General features: G+C 45.1%; 1 protein-coding gene across 2 annotated transcripts; it reads left to right on the top strand.

Annotated features, from left to right (window-relative positions):
- Positions 1-388: 388 nt before the first annotated feature.
- Positions 389-24,655, top strand: CIZ1 (CDKN1A interacting zinc finger protein 1). Of its 2 annotated transcripts, none has more exons than XM_077835676.1 (16): positions 389-495; positions 834-958; positions 3,628-3,743; positions 6,411-6,577; positions 7,806-7,941; positions 9,083-9,143; positions 11,805-11,884; positions 12,590-12,669; positions 14,847-15,029; positions 15,384-15,514; positions 16,382-16,466; positions 17,144-17,257; positions 17,644-17,823; positions 18,621-18,690; positions 19,838-19,959; positions 23,914-24,655. In XM_077835676.1, the coding sequence occupies exons 2-16, from the start codon at positions 861-863 to the stop codon at positions 24,511-24,513; spliced, it is 2,223 nt and encodes a 740-aa protein (XP_077691802.1). In that variant the 5' UTR covers positions 389-495; positions 834-860; the 3' UTR covers positions 24,514-24,655. The 2 variants fall into 2 exon arrangements, with proteins under 2 accessions (XP_077691802.1, XP_077691801.1); XM_077835675.1 differs by having other exon boundaries at positions 411-552.
- The last annotated feature ends 842 nt before the right edge of the window (positions 24,656-25,497 follow it).

Raw genomic sequence — 25,497 nt, forward strand, 5'->3', positions numbered from 1 at the left:
CCAAGGATTCCCCTGGACCGTAAAAAAAAAAAAAGATGTTGGCTACCATCTGCTTCCCCCTTTAGCAGTTTACTCAATTCGCCTAGCCACAGCCCCTGAACAGATGGTGCCCAGCCCTGCTTGTGTGCAAGGGACCCTACTTCGAATTGTGGGCTGCGTGGAGGACAAGGAGAAGGTAGCAGAGGTGTCCCACCCTGGGGCAATTTCAATGAGACTCCAGGAAGATGGGGAAGGAGATATTAAGTGTCCCACTGAAACACGCAGCAAAATCCCTTGTTCCTAGCGGGCGGAGAAAAAGGAATCCCTCAGCTGAATAAGATTCCGGAGGAAGGCGAAGGGGTGCAACAGCTCCTCCAGGCCCCCAGAAGGAGCTGACTCGACAGCGAGCGCTGCGCTCCGGCTTCCTGGCTCCGCTTTCGCGGGGAGCGGGCTGGTTCGGTGCAGCGAGGCGGCGCTGAGAAGCCGGAGCGAGCCGCCTGGCAGCGGCAGCGGCAGGTGGTTATTGTTCTGGGCAATAAAATGGAGGCTGTCGGTCAAGAAATGTAAAGGCAGGTTGGTTGCAGCGGGAGTCCCGGTGCCCCGGGAAGGGGCTCGATGCAAACCCGAGCAGGGGGCTCGCAGGCGCCCCTTGAGGAGGGATTTGTAGGGGGTGCGGTCCGGAAGGTTCCCCCCCCCGGCTGCTGCTTGCGGTGACCCCGGGGGGTGGCCCTCCGATGACTGAATGGACGGGCGGCGGGTCGCGGCTCAGCGGCTGCTCCGAGCCTAAACCCCCCCCCCCCCCCCCCGCCGCGGGTGCCTCCCTCCCGCCCTCATCCTCCTGCGTTTTGTCCCAGGCTCGCTCGGTGTGGGGCCCCCCAGACATGTTCAACCAGCAGCAGTTCCAGCTGCTGCAGCTCCAGCACCTCCTCCAGCAGCAGCAGCAGCAGCATCAACACCACCCGGCGCAACAGGGCGGCCGGTAAGCGCGACTAATCGAGGCCGGGGACCGCGGGCCTGTGCCCGGGGACCTCCCCCGGGAAAGCTGAGCGTGGCTGGTGTCCTGCCTGGCCTGCGCTCCCCCTCCACCTGTCCGGGGCGGCCCGGGCACCCCAGCCGGCGGAGGGGGCTGCATGTGGGCAGGGGCATCGGCGAGAGGGATCCGTGCCAGGGCTCAAGGGGCCCGGTGGGAGGAAGGGCAGGGCTCAGCGCAGGGGTGTGAGGGCCCTGGGGAGGTGGCGTGAGGGAGGTCGGTGTGGAGCTTTGAGGAGCCCGGCTGGGGCGAAGGGGATCTGTGCATGGAGTCGAAGGGCCCGGCACGGGGCGGGGAGCTGGGCCACGAATTGACTCCGTTTCCCCCGGTGAGTCTGGCAACTGAAGAGGCTCATCTGTCTGCATGCGCTGGGAAAGGGGTCTGTCTGGAAGCTGCGGTAGCACTGGCGGCAACGGGAATACAGGGTTTGCCCGGCCCTTGGGTGGGGATCAGGGCACTGCCCAGAACACTCCTCCTTAGCTCTGTACCGAGGGGGCAGTAGGCGAAGGAAGCTCCTGCTGGGTGCAGCTCCTCCAGATCTGGCATTGCACCAGACAGTTATCAAATACTACAGTTTGGATGTCGAAAGGCTTCTTCCCTCCCTTGCAACAGATGGGGCACTGCCCCATTAAGAATCTCTGTGTCTATACTATTTTTAAGGTGCTTGTCACCTTAGTATTTCTCTGATCCCATCATCCTTGTACCTGAAAGCAAGTAAAACATAATAGTGTAGAATAGATCATATAAAACAAAATTCTGTAGAGTCAAAGTGTCCAAATTTAAATCAATAAAAGGTGGATGGACAACAATCCAACTAGAAAAGCTGATTGTTGTTTAAAAGTGGGGAATCTAGAGGAAAATGTTACCTGTTACAACTTACATAAATGTCCTACTAAACCTTTTAAACAGGAGCATGGATTTTACTATATTATCAGGCTCCCAACTCCCTTTTGGTTAAAACATTTTGTTTTATTATGCGTATATTATTATTTAGTTAGTGTAACGATGGGATTATTGAATTCAGTTTGAACATGTCATAAGGTGTCTTTCAAGTGATGTTTGTGTATAAGCACAGATATTTGTGCAGTTGCACCCCATGCTGTTGAGGGTGTGACTTTGTATTTGATTTGGATTAAAAGACAAATCAAGACACCTGTCTGCCAGACACAAGCAGTAAAGAGGACAATAAAGAGTGAAACTGCTCATGTAACATGTAAGAGAGAAGACAATAGTTCTAGTCAAGGAAATTTGCCCACTATGATCAGAGATAGAAGATATACTACAGAAACAGTTAAATAATGCATTTAGGTGCTACTGTTCTCGTCTAAAACTTTATGCAGCAGGCATTCAAGGCTAAAGGGGGGAAATGTAAGGAGGAAAAGAAGTTCCTTGGCTACTAAATCACAACCACCATTGTATCAGTATGGTGAGATGTTATTGAGATATGCTTGAAAACCTCTCTATTACAAAGGTAATATAAGAGAAAAAAGGATGGGAAAGTATTTAAATTTCTCTTCAAATAAATGTAAATGACCCACAATACAGCAAATATCTATCATTATTAAAAGGTGATCCACTATACTGAGAATATCGGTCTATTTATTCAAATGGTCTCCTAATAAAAAAATATTTTAAGTGGGGTGGCTTGGGCTGAGGAAGATGTTGTACAGAAGTAAATTTCACACCTGAAGGGCTTTCTCAGCGACTCTTTGACTTGCCAACCTAAGATGTGATGGTGTGTGATGTCAGCACTCGTGCCCACCAGCATAAGGCTTGTCTGATATAATCAAGCATTTCTCCTTTAAGAGGTTTAAAAGCCAGCACTGAATAGGCTTCCCCCCCCCCCCGCCAAAAAAAACCTGCTTTTGTCTTCATAATATTTATAGCATCTCTAGGAGTAGGGTAAGTAAATTAATATTTGCTCATAAATTATGGTAGTGGGGTTGAGAGCAGTGCAGTGAGACTTATTTTTAGAGCATGTAAGAATTGTGTAGGGTAATATATGGCAGTTTCTTCAATCCCCTGAACCAGACTGACGCTTCGCTGCTCAACCCTATTCCCAGGATATTCCCACTACTCTCATCTTTTCCTTCTAGCCCATACTTTAAATATGAAAGTCATAGTTGACTGCCACTCTTCCCAACACTCACATTTAGGTGCAACTGCAACCATATGGACAGCCTCTGGGTGGGAGTAGTGGATTTTGGGTAGTGTACTAGGACGATGAAAATGTTTTAAAAATCAAGAGGAGTTGTTCCATGTTCCAGTTGATCGCTACCTGAATTCGTCTGTAGACCTGCAGTCCCTTACTGAACTTCCTTAAGCTATGTCATTACCCTTTATGTGTGTGTGGTGTTGAGAGGTTCTATCTCTTAAACCTGGCAAAGTTGCAGACCTAAAATTTTGTAATGGACAATCCCTCACCACGGGGTGCTCCAGGAGGATGGAAGAACGGGGATACAATGTTAATGTATACAACGGTGTTTTAATGCAAATGCATCAGTATTGCTTTTGTCCTTTGCTCCTTGTGTTGTGCTTGTAAGAGACAACAAGAGTGAATTTAAAGGATACATTTTTCTACAGGAAGCTTTTTAAGGGTTTGATCCCTTCTTTTCCAGGGGTTTGCCACCACCTCAACAGCAACAGATGCTGAGCTTACGGGCAACGAATCAAGCATCACTCCTCAATGCCAATCCAATGCTTCAGCGAACTCTGCTCTTGCAACAGATGCAAGGTACTGTCATTGTTGGAGATGCTCACTGCACTTATTTAGTCAGCCCTTCACCCCTCACTTAACCTGAGAGAGAAGTCATAGAATGGATATTGCATGTTTAAGCATCAGAGTCCTCTATGCTTTGGGATTCCATTCCTCTGCACTGTTCTTTTTCAAATTTGCCCCAATCGAAGTCTCGGAGGCTTTTCAGTTGTTGCTCCCAAGCAATTGAGAAATTGGATTTTCGACATTTGATATGGAAGTTGTGACTTTGCAATGGGAATCTTCCAGGTGGTTTAGACTGTAAAGATAGATGGTGGTAAAACTCTTTCTCTTTTACAAGCCTAAGGCAAATGAAAATGTTTCTGAGAATATATTAAACAGCAATTATAATTTTTGTTTGGATTTAAATAGTCACTTGCATTGTCTGTGAACCCAAACAAATGTGTTGCAGAAAGTGTAACTAATTAGGTGGTCTTTTTTCCAAGCTCAGTGAAGAGAAGCGGAAAAAGAAAGGGCATAGAAGTGAAAAGTAAATTTTTAAGAAACAGCTTTGTGGCATACTACTTGCTTGGAATAAGTCACTGTTTCTTCCATCATCTGGTTCCCAGGTAGATTGATTTTTGTCCATGGTCTGATAAGTTTTCAAGACAATTTTACAAGGCTGCCCCCAATAATAGTTGTAGTTTAATGTAAGGTGTTAGAAATGCAGGTAAGGAACTTCTTTGTATTTTCTTTTATTTTTAACCAGCCAGTCCCATTTTAACAAAGAAAAAGCTACCTGGGTTAATTTGAATGATCTCTTAACTTAAAACTAGACCAGGGATGATTCTTGTTTGTGAAGGTTTATTCTGCATGTTGTTATCATGCCCTTTGTTCTCCCTTGCCTAATCAATAAGCATGCTCTCTCATAACCCCAGTGGCCATCTAGAGATCTTTGTTTGGCTGAGGAAAGCTGAGGCAGTAAGGGACAAACTCTAATCCAAAGTTAGTGCTGATTTTAAAGTTTCTGATGTATGTTTGTATGATGAAGAGAGCTTGGGGCCAGCAAAAATATGAAAGGAGGATGACTGATAAATTTGATGTTAAGTAGTAGCATGGCTTTTCTCTAAAGGTGAACATTTTATTGACAAATTGTATTTAAAACAGAAATATGTCCAATGATCTGAAACAAACTGGATATGCCACTTGAACAAGGTGTTTTAGTGACCAGTCTAATGTACTGAGGTGGAGTATTATTCCCACCTTATTAGCAAGCTGGAACTAGTATCTATGATTTCCATTTTTGACATTCTGCATTGTCTCATGTTTAAATGTGTAATAAAGACCATACTGAACAATACGACTATACTTGTGAGCTGAATTTTTGTGGTCACTTACAGGTTTGGATTACATGTGAGAATATCTGATGCCCAGGTATTTCAGTGCCTGAGAAACATCAGAATAAATAATTCAGTGGAAGCCTATGGTTTCATCAATGGAAGTGGGGAAAGAACAAATGCCCTTCTGAGTCTAAATGGATGTGCAGTTCTTATAAAATTGCTAAACCATGAACAGAAGGCCATTTCTTCAAATAGATTTCTGTTCAAAATTGAGATAGATCTCCTTACAAGAAGAGATCTTCTTTTTCACAGCATAATTGACAAGTAATTAAAATCTGTGGGAATTCCTTGTGTTGTGTTGTGTTGCGTTGCAGCCTTTATACATTATACCAGGGTCATCTGGTGCTTTTGCATGTTGTTGAGTGTCAGAACTCCTAGGTTCAACTCTTGACTCTGCCACTGACTTATTGGGTGGCCTTTGGCTAGTCACTTATGTAAAATGTGAGCTCTGATTTTGGATGTCCACCTTTAGACAGCTACAGCCTGACTTTCACAGGTGCCGAGCATCCAGAGCTCAAATTGACTTCAGTGGGAGCTATGGATCTTCGGTACTTGTGAAAATCAAGCAGTTGGTATTCTAAAGATTGGCAGTCAAAATTAGAGGCCACTTCTAAAACTTTGGCTCTAAAGTCTGTGGCTTCCCTTCATTGGAAAGCGTTGATACTTACCTAATAGTTATAAAGCACTTTCAGGTGGATGCTCTGCTGAAAAGAACTGTTCAAAAGACAAAACATTATGATAGAAAACGGTAGCATCTTAAGTGTCTGGGTTTAGTTTATCATTTTGAGCTTGCATGATAAATCTGGTGGCAGAAAGGCCAATGAAATCTCTTGTTTAAAAAGTAAAACGCTGTTTTTAATGAAATGCTCCAATCGCTGCTGCTGTTCTGTCCCAAAAAAAAAAAACAAAAACGCATCCAGATCACAGTTTGAACTGCCAGCTGCACAAGAATCTTTGCAAAAACAAGATCTTGTCTTTCTTTAAACATGGGTGACAGTGTTTGAATCAAATAATCACTCCAAGTTTAGCTTGCTGAGCTTAGCTTAGCTTGCAGTAACAATTATAAACAGCTGAGTGGTCTAACACATCCCCACATGGCAGCAGTGATGGAGTGAGATCTTTCGGGTGGTTGGGGGAAGCAGAAGCCGGCTAGCAAAATACAACTACTGATATCCATTCCCTATGGAAAGGGAGGTTCAGAGTTCTCTAAGCTCTGCCCCTCCCAGCTGTCATCATGGCTTGGGGGTTTGCTGTCTCATGAACACACCCTACATGGGAGTGATATATTGTATGTTTGCATTTGTAGGAAACTTACGAGGATTTAACATGACAGCCCCAGCTCTCCAACAGTTTTTCCCTCAGGCTACAAGACATTCCCTTTTGGGGCCTCCACCTGTCGGGGTCTCATTAAAGCCCGCACAACTGGGCTTCCCAGGCCTTCCATTCCAGCGGCAGAATCGGATGTTTCGTAAGGTGAGCTTGTGATTTCCAGATCTTTAGAGACTAGCTGTCATTTGTTGCTGGCTGGTGCCTGCTAAGATGATTGCCCTTATTGTACATGGGGCACTAAAGAGAAATGCAGGAGGATTAGAATGAAAAAAGAATCCTTTAGTACCAGATTGCTGACGTAGAAGCTCTTTGGTCAAACCAACCCATTTCCAGAGATCCCAGTTGTACTGGTAGGGAGTTCGCCATCCTCTTCCAGTAGACCCCTCCTGTCCTAGGATACCAGGATTCATTTGATTAGTTCTAGGTAAATAGCAAAATAATAAGAACCTTTAGAAATATCTACCTCAAAGTAACTACAACACAATGTGTGAAATCCTGGCTCAACTGAAGCCTGAGAGCTTTGCCATTGACTTCAGTGGGTCCAGGATATTTCACTCCATGTCCTTTCTCTAGTAAACACCTCATGGCTGCACTCCTGGAGACTGGCCTGAAACATGGAAAAATAGAGCAGGAGGTTGGGAGTCCTTGGCTCTATTCCCAGCTGTGTGCTGACTCGTTGTGACCATCAACAAGTCACCTAATCTCTCTCTGTCTCCATTTTTCCACCTGTAAAATCAGAATAATACCTGCTTATAGGGATGTTGTGAAGTTTAATTGATGGAAGTTTATAAAGCCTTTTAAGATTCTCGGTGAAAGGTATTACAAGATGGTAAAGTACTACTAATCCCCACCTCCTCCTCCTTTTGAATCCATTCCCCAGGTCTGAATTCAGATTTGTCTGAGAATCTACTGAAGATGGTCTCTTTTAAATGGCCAAGATTTCTCCTCTCTTTCAGCCTCAGGTTTTGTGTTACCTAGTTCAGTGCCATTTTAACTGGAACTTCTGTCTTAGATCAGCGTTCTCGTTGGGTCTGGCCCAGAGAGAAAAGGAAGAGTAGTTATTTGGGGCTCTTCTTCATTCCAGCCCATGCAGGTTTTGCATGTGCCTTTCTGAAGTACCCTGGACCTGCCACAGCTTCCATTAAAATCCTGGAGATGTGTCAGTGGGTGCCTGCAGTCTGGAATCCATGTACAGAGCTCTGTTCATCCACTTTCAGTTGCTTACAGGTGGAGAGTCTTAGACAAACCCTCAGGCTCTCTTGTATTGGAATTTCTGCTCTGGTCCTACAATAAAACCTCTGGAGCTTTGGGAGATGTGCTGAGTTTTGAGAAAGAGAAAAGAGCTGGGTCTGAGACTCTTTGCTAATTGCAGGATTACCAGAGGGGCCCTGACAAGAAGCGAGAACTGGATCAGACATCCTCATCTCAGGCACAAGGAGTTGATGAGAAAATTGAAATTCCAGAGGGTACCCAGGTTGGGTCAGAACAGAATAACTCCTCACCCACAGGTAAGAAAACACAATCTTCTGAGTATGCTCAAGAAACCTCTTTAGGATATTGATGCAGCAAAAACAGGAGATGGCGTTAATCTCTCGTTAGCAGCTTACCGCAAGAGAGGATTTCTGGAAGACGAACGTATCTGGCTTAGCCTCCAGTCAGAACCCCTGCACTGGGCTTCATTTATGCCATTAGTTAGGTGTTTTGATTTTGCAAACTAGCTCCATATCTCTTATTTAATCAGGTGGAAGCTGTATCCATTACTGAGATGATGTACGTGATGTACCTCTTGTGGAGCAGGAGCAACGTTCCTTGTTGCATTACAGCACTCTCATGATATAATCCCCTTCATCTTTTCCCCACTGGTGCCTGTTTAAGATAAGGTTACTTGTTCCTTTGCCTGTCTAGTAAGTCACTTTGGTGTAGAAGAACCTCTGAGTGGGATGAGAAAAGGAAATAATTTTGGAACTATAGCTGTCATGCTGCCTTACCAGCATTGAACTCCGCACGGCAGCCATAGACTAAAACTTGTGTGAGGTGGAACTCACTTGCAACCAATATGTTAAAGAAACAGACTTGTTTAATAGGATGCTTGTTTCCATGTTGATACCTGGAATCTTACTGGGACACCATTGTGCTAGGCACTCTACAAACACGTAAAGATATGGACCCTGCCTCAAAGAGCTTACAATCTAAGAACACACAAATTATAGTGTATCCCCATGAATGCCTCATAAAGGAATGATTTTCCAGTTCAAATGCAGTGGAAATCTGATATTGATTACAGGGATACTGAGCAGTTTGACAGGTCTAATAATTGACCTTAATGTATAGTATTGGATTTTTGTAGTGTGGGCTCTTGTCCCCTTGGTATTGGACTAAGACCCAAACAACCATTGGCTAGTAATAAATTCATATCTCTACTTCGGGGGTCAGGCTTAGAGCAGTAACCTCTACAGATAAAACTCCATCCCCCAGGTTATTACTAATCTCTTGAGTTAGTGATCCATTTCCACCTTTCTCAAAGCCAGAACTGGCCAAGTGCTTTATAGTCGTCTTATCTGCTCTAAAGTACTGTATCTGACATAGGCCATTTGGTAGGAGATCAAATCAGATGTTCTGCTAAGGTAATATCTATCTTTATCCCTGCAGAACCAAAAATGCCAGCAGAATCTATACTGGACATGGAGCCTGCAGCAAAGAGACTGAAGAGGTAATTTCCACTGAAAAGGCCATAGAAATGCTCATCGGATTTAGATTGCTTGTCTGCTTTTGTTGGTGTTCCATTGCTATATTCTCAGTAAAATGGAGCACTACAATGTTAGCTTGACTTCTGGCATTTGGGGGGGAATATCTCTGGTGCTCAGGGTGACTCAAGAAACCTCAGGGCACTTGCTAAGTCCAAGGATGCTGCAAGTGGCACAGCCATGAAGATGATGAATAGAGAGATGGATCGATGAACCGTGTCTAGACAGGCTACAAAGATGACCCTTCCTGAGCCCCACTGTTGCCTGGATCCATATATCAATTGGGTATAAATAAACACAGGCAACTGATATTATTTGAATGAAGGTGGAGGGGAATGACACACAATATAAAGGCCTATCTTGCAAATTCTCTGCTCCCTAAACCAGGAACCATGCAATGTCCTAACGCCATCTGGTGGGAAGAATATGGAACACAGTTCAGCAAGTAGTCTATGCTGTTCTAAACGGTATCCTGCTCAGACCTGTTACTGTTATACATCTATAGGGCGAGGGGAGTGAATAAGAATTATTAGAGAATTATTCTACATTGATTTGATAATTTTTTTCCAAAGTGAATTAATTTGCAAAATCCCTTTTCTGTTCAAGTGCATTAGAAGCTCCCTAATATGCACTAGCGATGAAGAGTGAGGACTCCTGCAACCTAATCTGTTCTCTGCTACCAATTCACTTTGTGATCCATGGGCAAATCTCTTCGCTTCTCTGTGCCTGTTTCCTCATCGGTAGATTAGCGATTAACACAGATCTCTGTGGAGGGTGTTGTAGGATTGATCTGATGTTTATACAGCACTTTGATCATGTAAAGTGTTATAGAAATGCAAAATATTATTCCGCATTTGAGGCTGCATTGTGAATTAGCAAGACAATGAATAAATGCAGTTAAAACAAAGGCTGACTCCTTACACCATACACTTTGTTCATCCGTTTGCCAAATTAGTTTGGTTTTAATTATGCTGATAATTTGCAGTGTATATTAATCAATGTTTTGTAGCATAAATTGAATAAATAGTTAAGTCTTAGTGATAGGAGACCTTGCTGCAGTGACTCTATTAAGTCTTTACTGAGCAGTGGCTAGAGACTACCAGATTTACTGTGTGTCTTATGTATGTAACTGAATCCTTGGATTAGCTTTAGAGAGTGTTTTTATTTATCTGAGAATGACCTGATGATAAAACTCTGGAACAAATGAAGTTTACTGTTCTAAACCTCCCTTTCAAAACTCTTAACCGCACCACCCTGCGTATATTTCTGCTCTTGTTTCTTATCACTTCCCACCTCTCCCTTTCTCCGCCAAAGATGCCACCCTCATGCTCCCTCATTTCATTCTCCCACTCTTGCCTTCATGCCTTCTGCCCTGTCCGTATGCCTGGAACGACTTCCTTATCCCAATGCAACAGGCAACCACCCTTTTCATTCGACTCATTGAAATCCCATGTCCTCCCACAAGAGCCATAAATGGTAACAAGTATCAATATAATGCTGCCGCTTCAGTTTCAAAAAGTGACACCACCTCCTCTAGGTCTCTGATCTTAGAGACCCTGAGGAGCTGTCTCTCCATCCGTGTGTCGAGGGTGTGTGAGCACATTGTCAACACTTAACCAAATAACGATAATACAAGCCACTCTTGTTTTGCCCTTGTCTGCATTGTCAAAATCTTGCTGTTTATTTATAGCCGTGTAACCCAGTTACTTTATCACTTATCAGTCTGCTAAATTACGGAGTGTGTGTTTAAATCCTAATACAGACTGCAGGCTGTTACCGAGTTCGGAGTGCGCTGTCGTGTGTCACAGGTGGGAATGTAGTTCTGGCCTGGAAAGAAGGACATATTTAAAACCTAGCTGAAAATTCTGAGTGCTGACATATAATCAGAAAGAAATCTGCTTTATCAGATCATTCTGCAGATCAGTCACTCATTCTTAGCAATCCCCTCAGGAGCCTGTTTCCACTCCTTAAATCAGACCAATGGCAATAATGAAACACCAAAGCTAGCTCCTATTAGCAGAGTTTAGTATTTAGAGCTATTGACCTACTGATTATCCACTGCAATCAAATGCAAAATACGTCAGGAAAATATTCAACGAAACTGAAATCTTAGTGAGACAGAACTCCTGAAAACCTCTGCTTGGCTACCAACAAGGTCTCCTCCTGACCTCAGTTTTAACCTTCCCCTATCCCTAGAACAGGTGCGTGTTGCAGTTGTCCTGGAGATCACCAGCCAGGGCACGAAATGAATCCCAGAACCCCTTAGTGTGAATAACCTCCAGGCAGTCCTCTCCCCATCCTTCTATCAGGTTAGGACAGTTATTCCTGAACAATTGATTCAGGATCTTTTGGCTGGCTTTTAAACACATTTGTGTGTATGCTATGGAGCCCCTCCTTGTTCTGTTTTGCTGGAGGATCACCAGAAATATCATTTGCAACAGTAAAATATTATCAACTTGTTTTTGAGATTTAATGTTTTTGCTTGATTATTAAGAACACTGTAGATTGAACTCCTTGGCCTGTGGTTTAAACACCACCTTGTGTATTGGCGTAAGCCTCTCCATCTTCCTGGCTTTGGACATGGGAGATAATCTTGTTTTTCTTTTTCTTTTTCTTTTTAATTGAAGTGTGGAAGAAGTGCCCATACAAGAGGATGCTGCAGGCAGCCAGGAAGCAGAGGAGTTGAGCATGGAAACTCAGGCAGATGGTAAGGGGTTATCATGACAGACATGAGCGATGGCGTCCCCAACCTGCTGGTGGAGTTGTGTGGATGTGTAGGTTCTCTCCTGCTAGAGATACGGTGTAACACATGAGGTACATCTACACTTCATCTGGAAGATGTAATTCCCAGCCTGGGTAGACATACATGTTAGTACACTAAAAATAACAATGTGGGCTACCTACCCGAATATAACCCCGTCTGAGATAGTATGCATGTACCTGGGTGGCTAGCCTGAGCCCCTGCCCTACACACCTCTACAGCCCCACTCCTATGTTAGCACACTGTCTGGAGCAGATCTGATGTGTGTATGTCTGCCAGAGCTGGGAATTACACCTACCAGGTTCAGTGTAGGATAGTCTTGGTGTCTGCAGATACCCTGAATATTTTCAAAAACACACTCCAAAGATGAAAAGTGAAGGAAGAGTAATACTGGGACCAACACCGTAAGAATATGCCCCAGTAGCTATCCCTCTTCCAGTTAAATTAGGGGCTTCCAGATTATTTTGAACAGTGGGATGAATTTTCATGTTGTGCAAGGACTTTCTCTAAGAAAACCAGGTTGAGGCCCTGTGAAACTAGGGTAATATCTGTGTACAGGGGTGATGTAAGCTTCCCGACTTCATGCATCTGTTTCTTGGTTTTCTGTCAGAGTTTAGTTTTAATCCAGCTAAAGGGTCTTTCTGTTTTTAGGACCAAACAGTGTGAGGGAGAATACAACTGAAGATGCCTTCAAGGAGAGAAGCTTCTCTGAGGAACTGAAAGCTCCAGAGGTAGGTAGGCAGGTCTTGAGCATAAAGGGACAATGTACTCAGAATTCAGAGTAACAGCCGTGTTAGTCTGTATTCGCAAAAAGAAAAGGAGTCCTTGTGGCACCTTAGAGACTAACCAATTTATTTGAGCATGAGCTTTCGTGAGCTACAGCTCACTTCATCAGATGCATACCGTGGAAACTGCAGCAGACTTTATATATATAAATATATATATAAATTGGTTAGTCTCTAAGGTGCCACAAGGACTCCTTTTCTTTTTGTACTCAGAATGTCTCCCTACCCCAAAGCATCTGCTTTACCCAGATCTCCATTGTGATTGTAAACCAAGTGGCACCTGGCTCTGGGGTTAATATCAGTGGCCCAGGTGCGGCATTGTGCTGTTGTAGGAAGCTTCTATGCAGGGTCTGCCTCTAATTAAATTACAGCAGATTGTGGCAATGTTTTAATTGTAAATCTACACCCTGGTTAAAAGCTTGGAAGCTATACAGTATTGCCCTCACGCTGACCATTGGAGTTATGACTAATTTAAATTTCATACTAATCTGGAAGGATGGCAGGCTTTTGTATGTGGGTTTTTTTCTTTTTTTTCTTTTTTTAAAATTTTGCATTAAAAGATTGATTAATTGCTTTTAAATGTCTGAGTTTCCCAAGAGGCACCTCTCTCAGCCTAGTCTGGGAAGGGGAACAGCCATCCCCATCAGGCAGGTCTGTTTTGGAGGCTGTAGAATCACTGAGGATAAACATGAAAGTTGGTAGAGAGATTGCAAGGGATGCTGTTAAAGCAGATGGAGAGCATGCCTTTCTTTCCCTACCATTCCTGGGAAGTGAGCTGAAGGCTGGCAGCTACCTTATGGTTTGAAACTATAGCAGGAGGGAGAGGCTAGCTGGGTCTTGGCACTCCAGAAAGTAGACTGGAGAGAAGCAGGGCAAGGTATAACACTATTGGAAGCAGCAGGGAAATGCACCTGTAGACTGGGAGCCTGTGCTAATAGTTAGTTTAATCATAAAACAACACTTAAAGCCCTGTCTGTATTCCAGGCCAGATCTGACATGTCCGACTCTGCCAGTGCGTGGCTGTCTGCCATGGTTAGTGGCATCTGTGTTCCAATGTGGGGGTGTCTTTGTATGTGGACAGGACAATACGCTGACAGAACTGTGTTAAGGAATTACGTTATAGCCTAGATCCTTGCGTGGAGTGCTGAACAGCCTGTAATGGGGGAGCACAAGCTGCGGGTGTCCCCCCAGCTGGCACTGTGGAGCACTGCAGTCACCAATAACTGGATCAGCCTGTAATGTCTCCAGGGTCCACTAAGAACTGTGAGCATAAAAATATACATTAGCCTGGGAGTGACTCTGTGTTGGAAGATCCAGCAACTAATTTAATCAATAATGAAAGTGATTGTGGACCAAGCACAGCGATGGTAACACTGTGTGTGTACATAAGTAGGGCCCTCCGAAATTCTCAGCCATGAAAAACGCGTCATGGACCATGAAATCTGGTCTTTTGTGTGCTTTTACCCTATACTATACAGATTTCATGGGGGAGACCAGCGTTTCTCAAATTGGGGATCCTGACCCAAAAGGGAGCTCCAGGGGGGGTCACAAGGTTATTTTAGGGGGATTGCGGTATTGCCACCCTTACTTCTGCGCTGCCTTCAGAGCTGGGCAGCTGGAGAGCAGCGGCTGTTGGCCAGACACCCAGCCCAGAAGGAAGGGTGGCAATACCATACCATGCCATCCTTCTGCACTGCTGCTGGCAGCGGCTCTGCCTTTAAAGCTGGGCTCCCAGCCAGCAACCGCTGCTCTCCAGCTGCCCCGCTGTGAAGACAATACTGCCACCAGCAGCAGCACAGAAGTAAGGGTAGCAGTACAACAACCCCCCACCCACAATAACCTTGTGACCCCCCCGAACTCCTTTTTGGGTCAGGACCCCTACAATTACAATACCTGAAATTTCATATTTAAATAGCTGAAACTGACTGTGAAATTGACCAAAATGGACCATCAATTTGGTAGGGCCCCCATACATAAAACTTGAAATGACATGAGATTGACTGACTGAAATTTAAATGCATTTTTCCAGGTGCTGTGGAAATTGGATTAACCCTTTATTCATCGGAAGCCCCTAAAGATCCCATCTAGATTAAACTCTCTTGTTTTTTTTTTCTTTATGGTAGGTGCTGAGTTCGGGGGGCTCGTTGAAAGTGACCATCCAGCAGAGCAGTGAGAGCAGAGCTATCAGCACCACAGCCCTGAAGCCAGGACAGTGGACCTGTGAGCTGGGCACAGCTGATACCGGTCCTGAGTCTGTCCTTAAATTCTTCTGTTACATCTGCAAGACCAACTGTTGCAACCAGCAGGTATAAACACTGGAGTCTGTCTGGGCCTGGGGGCCAAGGGAAGGAATTGCATGGCCAGGGGCTTGTGGTAAAAATGTTGCACCATAAGACATGTTTTCAAGGCATCAGGCACTACGGTAACAAGAGGCCGAGAAAAGCCTATAAATAAACAAATAAAATAAACCACTCCTCCAAAGAGCTTGCAAGCTAACATCCTAAAGCTCCAGCGCTGACTAATCCACAGGTAGCCATGCTCTTAAGCTTTTAAACTTTCCAAATATTATAGATCAGTAGAGGGAATGGAATTGAATTGACCAGCTGTGTTGGGGTTTTTTAAATTTTGAGTCCATCTAAATGAATTTTCTCCTTTATTAGAATTTCCAGTCCCACATGGCTGGAATTCAACACCAGCAGCGACTTGGAGAGATTCAACACATGAGTAATGTCTGCTTTGTCTCACTGCTGCCCATGGTGAAGGAGCAGACGTTGATGGCTAAGAAAGATGGGTATGTGTCAGTATGCTGGAGGTGGAAGGTAAAGAGGGCTGATCCCAGCTAGGTCAGTACCTAGATATTGTAGTGCTTCGAACTTTAGGAATACCTTTGATGTGTCCCTACTGGCCTTAAAATATCACCCCAAAAACCAACATTGCAAAGCACAAGTCTGTAAAAACAGATTAAAATTCTGGATACAAGTAAAACTGTCATGTCTTCCTCACTTCTCAGAATGTACATAAAGGGGGAGGGGGGGTGAAGAAAAACCCCAAAGCAGTAAAAACAGCATTCACTTTCTATGTTTAGTGTTTTGTGAAGAGAGACCTGCTCAGACGTGGACAGGGTAGGTGTCTCTGTATGGCTGGCCTTTGATAGAATACATGTCACAGCATATATCCGATCTCAAATACTGTCTAATAGAAATGCTCGAGACACTTCAGCTGGGACCTTCTTGCCAGCAGTCCCTAGTTCTGAACATGGGGTGCCAGGGCTTTGAGTTGAAGGCCCTTGACTTTAGAACTTGTCTCTGCATTGGTCCCACCCAGCCAATGTATGTCAGTGTTCAGGGTAAAGTTCAAGGCCCATCTGTTCTCTTAGGCCTTAACCCCAGCAGGTAGCCCCCTTCTGGGAAAATTATTCATTTGCTTCCTATAGGGTAGCTATACTGCCTTTGTCACACTATAGTTTTTAATGCAGTTCATCAGCCTACGGACTGTTGTGAGGGGTGCATTTTTATAGACTGAATTAAACCAAACCAGCTAAAGGTGGAGGAGATAGTCTATGGAGGGAAAAGCACAGTAAGTGCTGAGATGGCGCAGAACTGCAAAAACAGTGGGGAACACAAGGGAGTCTCTTACTGAACCATTCTTCTCGCCACAGAGAGACCCAGCAGCGATGGTGTAACACCTGCCAGATACACTTTACAGGGGATCTAATCAAACATCGTAGGACTCAAGAACATAAGGTAACAAATTACTGCCCTGATTTACAAAGCGGGAGGTCAAGTGATAAGATGCTCACTTATCGTTAGAGGCAGGGGAGTAAGATGGAGGGAATACGCTGGGGCATTGCACTGTGGTGATGAGGATATTTCTAGTTGGATCTCTTTATGCATCTAGTTTTCTTGGGCTCCTGCACACTGGTGCTGGTGGAACTCCTGGGTGTCATGCTGAGCAAATTGGCACTGACTAGCAGCTTGTTTTGTTTTCCAATTATTACTACTACAGGCCCTGCTTATTATTAAACTCTGTCCAGCCAGAGGTATGATAGCAGCATGGTTCTTTCCTTGATCATTTTCAACTGCATGGGGAATTTTAGGTAGGCAGTCTGTAATTACCCAAGCTGGAGTCTGGTCAGGACGCTAGAGTTAACTACCCCATCTCATATGACAAGTGCCATGAGATCTTTCAAGACCATGAGCGACCAGAGCCTTTCTGCGTTGCTCTTCCCACACATTTGCCACCTCTTGGGCATGTGGAAGCGTGTGTGCCAGGATGCCCCCTCTCCTGCTGTAAGAAGGTGGCCTGACTGTTCTAGATTCACAGTCATGATTTTGAGACAGAAGTGGTTTAAATTAAGCTTAATTGAAACAAAGTAGTGCCTGTCTTAACCAATCAGATCTTCTCATCCCTCTTTGCTCAGCTGGCCAAACGCTCTCTCCGTCCCTTTTGCACTGTCTGCAGCCGCCACTTCAAGACCCCTCGGAAGTTTGTAGAGCACATGAAGTCCCCTGAGCATAAGCAGAAGGCCAAGGAGGTAATGTGAACTGGATTGGGGGGAAGCACTGCTGGGTTACAGAAGTGGCTGTGCTTGGTATGTGTGGGAGGAGTATGCATATGTCCTACTTGTCTCAAACCAGTGAAGAGATGCATCATTTTTCCAATCAAGTGGTTCCTCTCCTCCTTGACTGCATTCTAATACCACTTGAAGGAGCAGACTGATAATTGAGCACTGTATGTGTGACTGGAAGCATGATCGCCTTCTTGCTTTCTAGAAATGCCATCTGCTCGTCCCAGAATGCGGCAGTCCCAGACTCCACCGGGAGTCCTCTCCAGTCCTCCTAATCAACAAGAGTGACATTATATGAGTGCCTGAAGTTAGCAATCTAGTCTGGTCTGATCTTTCCTCTGTGTGTCTGGCAGGTGAGGCTGGGTGAGAAGGAGCTAGGTGGCCCAGAAGACTCAGAGGAGCTAATCACAGTTGATGCTGTTGGCTGTTTTGAAGATGATGACGAAGAGGAGGAGGAGGAGGAGGAAGGAATTGGTGAAGAGGAAGGTTCTGAAGTGGTGCAGACAGATAGCGAAGATCCTGTCACCAAGCAGGTACACAGTGATAACAGAAATGGAAGGCTGTATTATATGAGCATCCGAGCTGGATCCTAATAGCTCAGTCAGTCAGGGCCAGTTGAGCTCAGGGCATTCTGGAGGCTTATCTAGTCCATTCCCAGAGCACAGGACAAGATGGGGACTATCTAAGATACTTTGAGATCTGATTTTGCTTTTTGTCAAAGAGTGGGAGGATCTTTGATCGCCATGAGTGATACAGGGGAGCCCTTACATGTGCAAGAAGATATCCTGGCTACCTTGTCAAGGTAGGCAAAACAGTTTAGACTTTACTCTCAACCATTCTGCTTTAGCTGACCAATTAGCAGCTTTGCTCCTGTTCCTAACTGGATGGATGGATCCACAGATGGATACATCTTGGCAAGTGTTCTCCAGAGGAAATAGCTCTCTGCTTCAAGAACAACTAACAATGGAAAGGACATAGTTGATGTAGCTCAGGCCTTAAATACAAGGTGTTTTTTAACTCTGTTAATGAAATGTTCTCCTGATAGTTGGTCTTTGTGTTGGGATTTAATCTGTCCCATACACTATGCTGTTAATGTAACCTGTGCAGCATGGAGTAAATGGCGACACAATTAAGGGGTGTATTTTACAGTAGGAAGGGGAAAATAGGAAACAAAAGCCCCTTCCTGCCATGTTGGACCTCAGCTTTGCCCCCAGGCTCATTGGAAGGGTTAAAGGCCCATGAGGGGAGCTGAGCAATGGATGCAGCCCCAGTAGACAGTCCTTGCAGGCTGGGGACATGCACTGACATGGTCTCTTGGTATCTCGTTCAGGTTGGGCTGAAGGAAAAGACTCCGGAGGACTGTGAAGGAAATGAGAGATACTGTCCAGATACCCCCTATGGTAAGCAAACCCAGACAAGCAGTGTGCCCAAGAGTGCCTTCTGGAGCCAGGGGCTGCCATTGTATGGAGGGTGGGCCTCAGTGCAAGAGCGGGTTGCCAGCAGTAAGCCACACTCTCTCCAGTGTCCATGTCAGACCAGTGAAGGTTAGCGGATTCTGGAGAAGGGATGAAGTTTGATCATCTGAATTGTAAGTGTAAGGCAAGTGCTGTTTGTCAAAGTGTAAATGGGTTTGGCAGGTGCCTCTTGCCCTTCAAGAGGTGGGGCTGAGAACCCTTGACCTCATCTAGGAGGACTAAACAACTGTGGAGTGGGGAAGGAGCCAGTGCAAAAGGGTGAAGTGCTGAACAAGCCATGTCGAAAGCAGAGTTACTAGATCAGGGATGCCCCAAAGAGGAGCTCAAGTGCCCCATTCAGAACACTCCCGAAAACTGGTGCCTCAGTAGAGCTGCTTCTCTCCTGCATTGAAGAGCCAGGTCAGCACACCGTGACTTCACAAAGGAGATGGAACTGCATGCCTGTCTTTGGCATGAACACTCTAGACTAGTATCTGATCAGAACAGACAAGCTGCTGACCTCAGGTGCAGCGCTGCCTCCAGAACATTCTTTTGTGCTCTCTCTAGTCACCACCCTAATCTCTGTAAGCAGCTCAGATTTTGGTTTCTAAAACTTTTCCTAGCCAGTTACGCATTGTGGGGAAGGCACGGGGGCGTATGCACTAGCAGAAGCTGCTCTGTGCACAGGGAGAGCTCTGTTTACACCAGTTTTCCACATTGCTGTAACCTTCCACTATCATGTGGCAGATGGAATAATGATTAATGCTGTGAATGTTCTCTGTGTTTCTCTCACGTGCCTGCTGTCTTCTGCTTGGATTGAGCCCATTACTGCTGGTCATATGGTCTCTGTAGTTTTCCATTGTATTTTTTTTTTTTTATGCTGTGTAGTTTCTTTTCTTTGGCAACCTGATCTCTCTCTGAATATCAGCCCACAGCTGTACTGTGGTAAAATGAGATATTCAGCAAGCGATCTTGAAAAATCCGCAATTAACAGAAGTAAAACTTTCCTTTTTAATTTCCCCTTTAACATTCTTATTGTTTTGGAGTTCCGTTCAATGTGATCTGTGATTTCCATTCCCCTCCCATTTTGCAGGCCTGGATTTTCTGGTCCCCGTCGCAGGTTACCTCTGCAGGCTGTGTCACAAATTCTACCATAGTGACTCCGCTGCCCGGGTCACACACTGCAAGTCCCTGATGCATTTTGAGAACTTTCAGGTTAGACCCCTTTGGCAATTGCATGGCCTGGCATTTGTCACCCTGTGTGTCTTCTCTATTCCTTCAGCACCTTCCCATTGTCCTCAGTGTCCATCACAGTGTCCGTCATGCCACAGCTTTCATCTGGTATGCTCTCTGCTTGTCTTCAGCTGCCCTTGTAGATCAGACATCGTTCTGCTCCTGCTTTCTTACTACTGCTAATGTCTACCATTACCCATTCTCAGCTGGAAATCCTCCATCTCCCCAGCAAATGTTGGATCTGTTCACTGAACCTGTGAAATGGAATCCCTGATTCAGCCTGGGACTTTCCTGGTCCCTTAGCGAGTACAAATGAGTGAAGCTGGTGGGGGACTAGACAAGAAGAAGCTGCTCCTTTTAAAGAGAGCAGGAAATGATACGCATCTGTCTAGGTGAAGCTTTAGTGTCCGTAATGCTGGAAATAGGCCCTGACACTCAAATTACATATAGGTAACATCTATACAGGGGACAGGTAGTTGGAAACTAATCTTTAAAATGGTAGAAATGAAATTCCAGGCCAGTTTTAGAAGATGGAGAACTCCAATCTGTAAGTTGTTGAGAGTTCAGTCGGTCAGCAGGGACTAAGCAGCAGCAGGAAGCAACTTGGGAGTTTCTGGTAGCTTGTTTGGAGGCTCTTCACTGGCACAGAGTTCAGCCAGTTAATGCTGTTCCTCTGCTGTATCCAGTCCACACACAGAAGATACAAGAACGGCCCTTGCCTTTCCGCTGTAAACTCATGCACTGCCTCTTGCAAATTTTGATGGCTGGACCCGAGTTTGCCACCTCCACTCTGGGCTTGGATTTCAGGGAGGGCAGTAATCAGATTTTGTGATCATCAGGCTGCTCTTGAGGCAGGTAGTGTTTTTCATTCCCCTTTCAGTGACCATTGCTTGAGTTCTATATGTGGAAGTGGCATTCCCTGACTCCTGGGATAGGGGGTAATTCCAATTTGCATTTCCTCTGCTGGTTTGGGCCAAGGCCTGCTTCAGCAAAAAAAATCCCATTTCTCCTCCCACTGTGTATTTATAGTTTCTTCATGGTGTGTTCTGTGGAGCTTTTCTGCTAGTCTTCAGACAGGTTAACCTTTGACTAGCCTGGCAAAGGAGTTAACAATCCCCTTGCTATCCCTGTTACCTTTACCAAGAGCTGGGGGAAACAGTGTCCCATGTGCACTGGCAGTTCTTAAAATCTTTGCAGCAGGTGAAGCTGCAGTTACTCCTCTGGGTCACCCATTCCCTAGACAGATCACTTCCAGAATGAAAGAATCAGTCCCCCTTGTCCCTGTTCTGCTTCAGTATGTTGATCTGAATAACTTAGTTACGTTCCCTTTCAGCTTGTTAAAAATGAGTCTGCATAGCAGCAGTGAGTGTTCCTCCCCTTCACCTTTAGAACCAGGGGAGATGCTACTGTTTCCACCCTTTGGGGTAGCAGGAAGGAAGTTGTCTAGTAGTTAGGGGACTAGGAGTCAGATTTCCTCTTGTCTGGCAGTGAGTTGCTGTGTTACTTTAGGGAGGTCACTTAGCCTCTCCCTTCCTATCTGTAAAATAGTGAGGATGGCCTCAAGGGCTACCATGAGGGTTAATTCATTAATGTTTCATGAAGTGGTTGGAAATAGCTGAGTCCAGGTGTGACTTGGAGGAGTTGGCCTTCTACAGATATTTAAGGCTAGTCTCGGTGTATTACTAGCCCCCTTCCCTTTTGAGTCTTGTGATCTCAGCTGGAAGCAGTTACTCCCTGGACTGTGCATATACTGCTGGTTAGAGGTCTAAGGACTGTCATGGTCTTGGCATTAAATGCCTTCTAGTGTCTTTCAAGTGGGGTGAATAGCACTTCTGGCCAGAATGCCATACTGGAGGCTTCTTAGCAGCTTCCATCTGAGGCAGTCCAGTGCACCAATCTGGAAACAGCTACCTTGCACTTGGTCAACAAGAATTGCCCCAGTTTAAGATGTGACTTTTAAACTGATTTAGTTACACCAGTATGTAATGTAAGTGTAGCCAAGCCCTAAGTGTCCACAAAGCATTTTATAGTGCTCTAACTTGAAAAATCACCCCCCCCCCGAGCGCATCAAGTCGGAGCGCTTTAAAGCACTAGTGTAAACAGGCTCCGAGCGCTGGGAGCTGGGCTCCCAGTGCTCTGAGCTACTCCCCTTGTGGAGGTGGATTACCAAGAGCCCTCTCTCCCAGTGCTCACAAGCTTTGAAGTTTCCAGTGTAGCCATGCCCTTAACCTGGTTTAAACTGCTCTATTCTGGTTTATTTTAAATCATTTTGGAACAGACAAAGGGTCCACAGAGGGGTTTGCACCACTTTAACTTAATCAATTAAAAATTAAACTCACGCAACTCTGTGGCGTAGACAAAAGTGCCATCAGGCTTGCAGCAGCAGGGTGCTGATCAGAATAACTCTGGTGCTGAGTAAGTATTCAGTTTGCTTTGAGTGCATGAGATGTTTGTCAGTGCAACTAAACATTTCACATAAGTGTCTGTCTACCCAGTAGAGACAGCTTGGCCTTTTACCTGTTTCTCCCTGTGCAGAATGGGCTCTCTTCCTCAGGCACCAGGAGCATGAGCAGGGACAAACTCTTGGAACAGCTAACCTAAAAGATTAGGACTTACTGAGCCTCCTGCTGCTTCTGTTCTGTGCCACCAAAAGCAGGAGCTGCATAGAGCTCTATTTGAAGAGTGATAAGAGTTGTACTCACTCTCTAGGAGCCAGGAAAGATCACAGGGCGGACTTACCTTTTGTCCTCAGTACCAAATGGCTAATATTGCAGCCCCTTCAATGGCCAAGTACCATAGTGCAGTTCAGATAACATGCTGATACAGTAAAAGAACCTGAATAGAATAGTCCAGTTAAACTGTTGGGTTCAGTACAAGCCCCTTGTTCCAGGGCTTAAGTTTAGCATCACCAATCACTTTCCTATTTCTGTGGAAGAGAAGGAGCCCCATGCTGTTTACTTAGTGCCATAGTCTTTCTAGAAGTCTTGATCACCACCTTGCTAAGTAAAGGCCTTCAGACTGATTAACACACTGGAGAAAATCCCCTTGTGCCTTAGGATCCCGTGGTTATACTTCTGTAGGCTGGCTCCATGCGGCTCGTGTACTATTTTTCTGAAGTTGCAATGACAATTTTAACTTCCTTGTTGATCTCTCCTTGGAGGTCTCAGTTTAGGAACCCATCAAATAAATTGTCATGCTGACAGTGAATTTAGGCCCTATATCAGCATTATCTAGTGAATGTTGGAGCACTCTTGCAAGTGGGGATACTTACTACTAAAAATACTCTCCTAGAAACATCCCCTTAAATGTGATTTTACTGAAGAGACTTCCCCCTCCAACCTTGAAGCTCTTGCCAAAGAAGCAGAAAGTAAATGTGCATTGCTTAGATGAGCAAAGTGCAAAAGGAAACGTCATTTCATTGTGTTTAGCTGCTGCAAAATTTGTTAATCTAGTTATTCCCCTTTAAGATGCCTGTAAGGAGTGCAAGCAACCAATAGTCTTGTATCAGGAGGGTGAGACTACATGTCTCCTGCCCACCCCCACAGCTAGATTCAGTCAATAGTTGGGATGAGAGTTTTCTTGCTTTCACTTACATTCAACAGGGCTATTGAGATCTGTCATCTCCAATCAAGATGAACAACGATCAAAGTCTGGTTCTAGCTCTGTATCCCCAGCCTCATTCTACCTAATCCTGCCACATTAGCACATGCAAGAGGGAATAAAACCTTAATACCATCACTTTTTGCTAGGAGCTTGAACTCCTTCCCTCAGCAGCCCACCCAAGAGAGCTGTAGATGTGTGCTTTGTTTGGAGATTAGGCCAGCCATTGCAGTCTGTCACTCACTACTGTCTTTGTGCAGGTTTCTCCTGGACCAGCTAAAAACGTCCTGTAATGTCTCAGTCCAGTTATTGCTCACATGTTTTTCCTTTGCACAGAGATACAAGGCAGGAAGGCACCGTGCCACAGCAGCACACTCAGAGGCCTCTTTGTGCTCCCATGGCTCTGGCTTCCAGTCATCGGATGAGCAGCAGCAGCCTCCTGCTAAGACAGAGGATGAAGCGGAGACAATGAATACCAATCGTGGCATAGGAGAGGAAGATACAGAATTTTTGCCATTAAAGGAACAAACCTCTAGGTCTCTAGAGAATAAGAGTGAGCTGGTCCCCTCTGTGAGAAGGGGTGAAAGCCCAGCCAGTGAGACTGATGTATGTGGAGCGCTGGTCATAGAGGAGGAAGGAAGTCAGGATGAGGGTAGCAAGTCCCCCACCACTAGTGAAGACTGCCTGCTCCTAGATGAAGACAGTGCCACAGGGGAGTTGCTGGGCCACAGTATGTGTAAGGAAGAGGAAAGTGATGAAACCAGGCAAAGGGATGGCACAGACAAACCCCCATACCCAATGAGTGAAGGGGATTCTGAACAGGGGGTAGCAAGCATCAGAGAGAAGGAGGTAGATACCTGCTCTCCTGGCAAAGGAGAAGCAGCAAATCTAACCCTAGCAGGGCGTAGACGCTCTGCTAGACGCAAACCCAGATAGAAAAGCTTTAAAGGGAGAGCCCTTTGCATACAATATTTGCTGGAAATGTTTATTTTCAGAGTCCTTTAATAGAGCAAAAAGCCTTCTACTTTACTGCTGTTTTTATTTTAAAAAATAAAGCCTGGCTTTAGCGTGTCTAATAGAGGATGGCACTGGGTGTTGTTTATACAGCTGGGCTGTGATAGAGATCCTTGGGAGAGCCAAAGCTCCGTTAAACCTGAAAGGGTTGCTGAAGCTGACCTTCCTAAAGCTAACATTCACTGCTTGAACTGGCAAAGCCTGCTGCAAGACTGAGACTTCTCACTGTACTAGTTATCTACTGCCTTCTGTGCTAAGGTGGTTCCCTTTTCCCAGGTCATAAGCCTGATGATACTGATGTGAGCAGAAAGAAACAAAGGGAATTCTACTGCTGGGAGATGAGTCAACCCCCTATGAACACAATTTATGCACTTTCACAGAATATTGTCCCATGGAATCAAGCCAATGCACTAGGCCACAGGCTCACTCAGGACCCAGTTTTAGACTAGAACATGAAAGAAGCTCAGGCATTTGATCTCTCAGCACTTAAAGCAAGGCTGCCTCAAATGCTTCCAGGAGGACATTAACTTTAAGATGACTAAAAGTTTATTTATAAATACTATCTCTAAACTGTACATATTGACAGTCACTTCACAATGGTAGGCCTTGACATGAGAAGCCACAGACACAATCAAAGCAGTTTCACAGACTTAGTGGTCATGCAGTCTTACAACCATGTTTTTATCTCCCAGACATTCAGGAAGGACTGGCACGACAGCATTGCTGGGCAAGCCTCCCCTACCCTCTCTCACAATGAGGCTGTGACACCACAAGGGGAGCAGATTAGGCTGCTCTATGGTAATACCTCTCAGAAGCCACTGTGGAGTCTCTAGAATTGGTTTAAGGAGTTACTCAGCTGCTCTTTACTCTCCCTTAAGTAGAGGATGAGGGTAGCTTACACTACAG

This window comes from Eretmochelys imbricata, chromosome 16 (genome assembly GCF_965152235.1).
Source record: "Eretmochelys imbricata isolate rEreImb1 chromosome 16, rEreImb1.hap1, whole genome shotgun sequence".
Lineage (NCBI taxonomy): Eukaryota > Metazoa > Chordata > Testudines > Cheloniidae > Eretmochelys > Eretmochelys imbricata.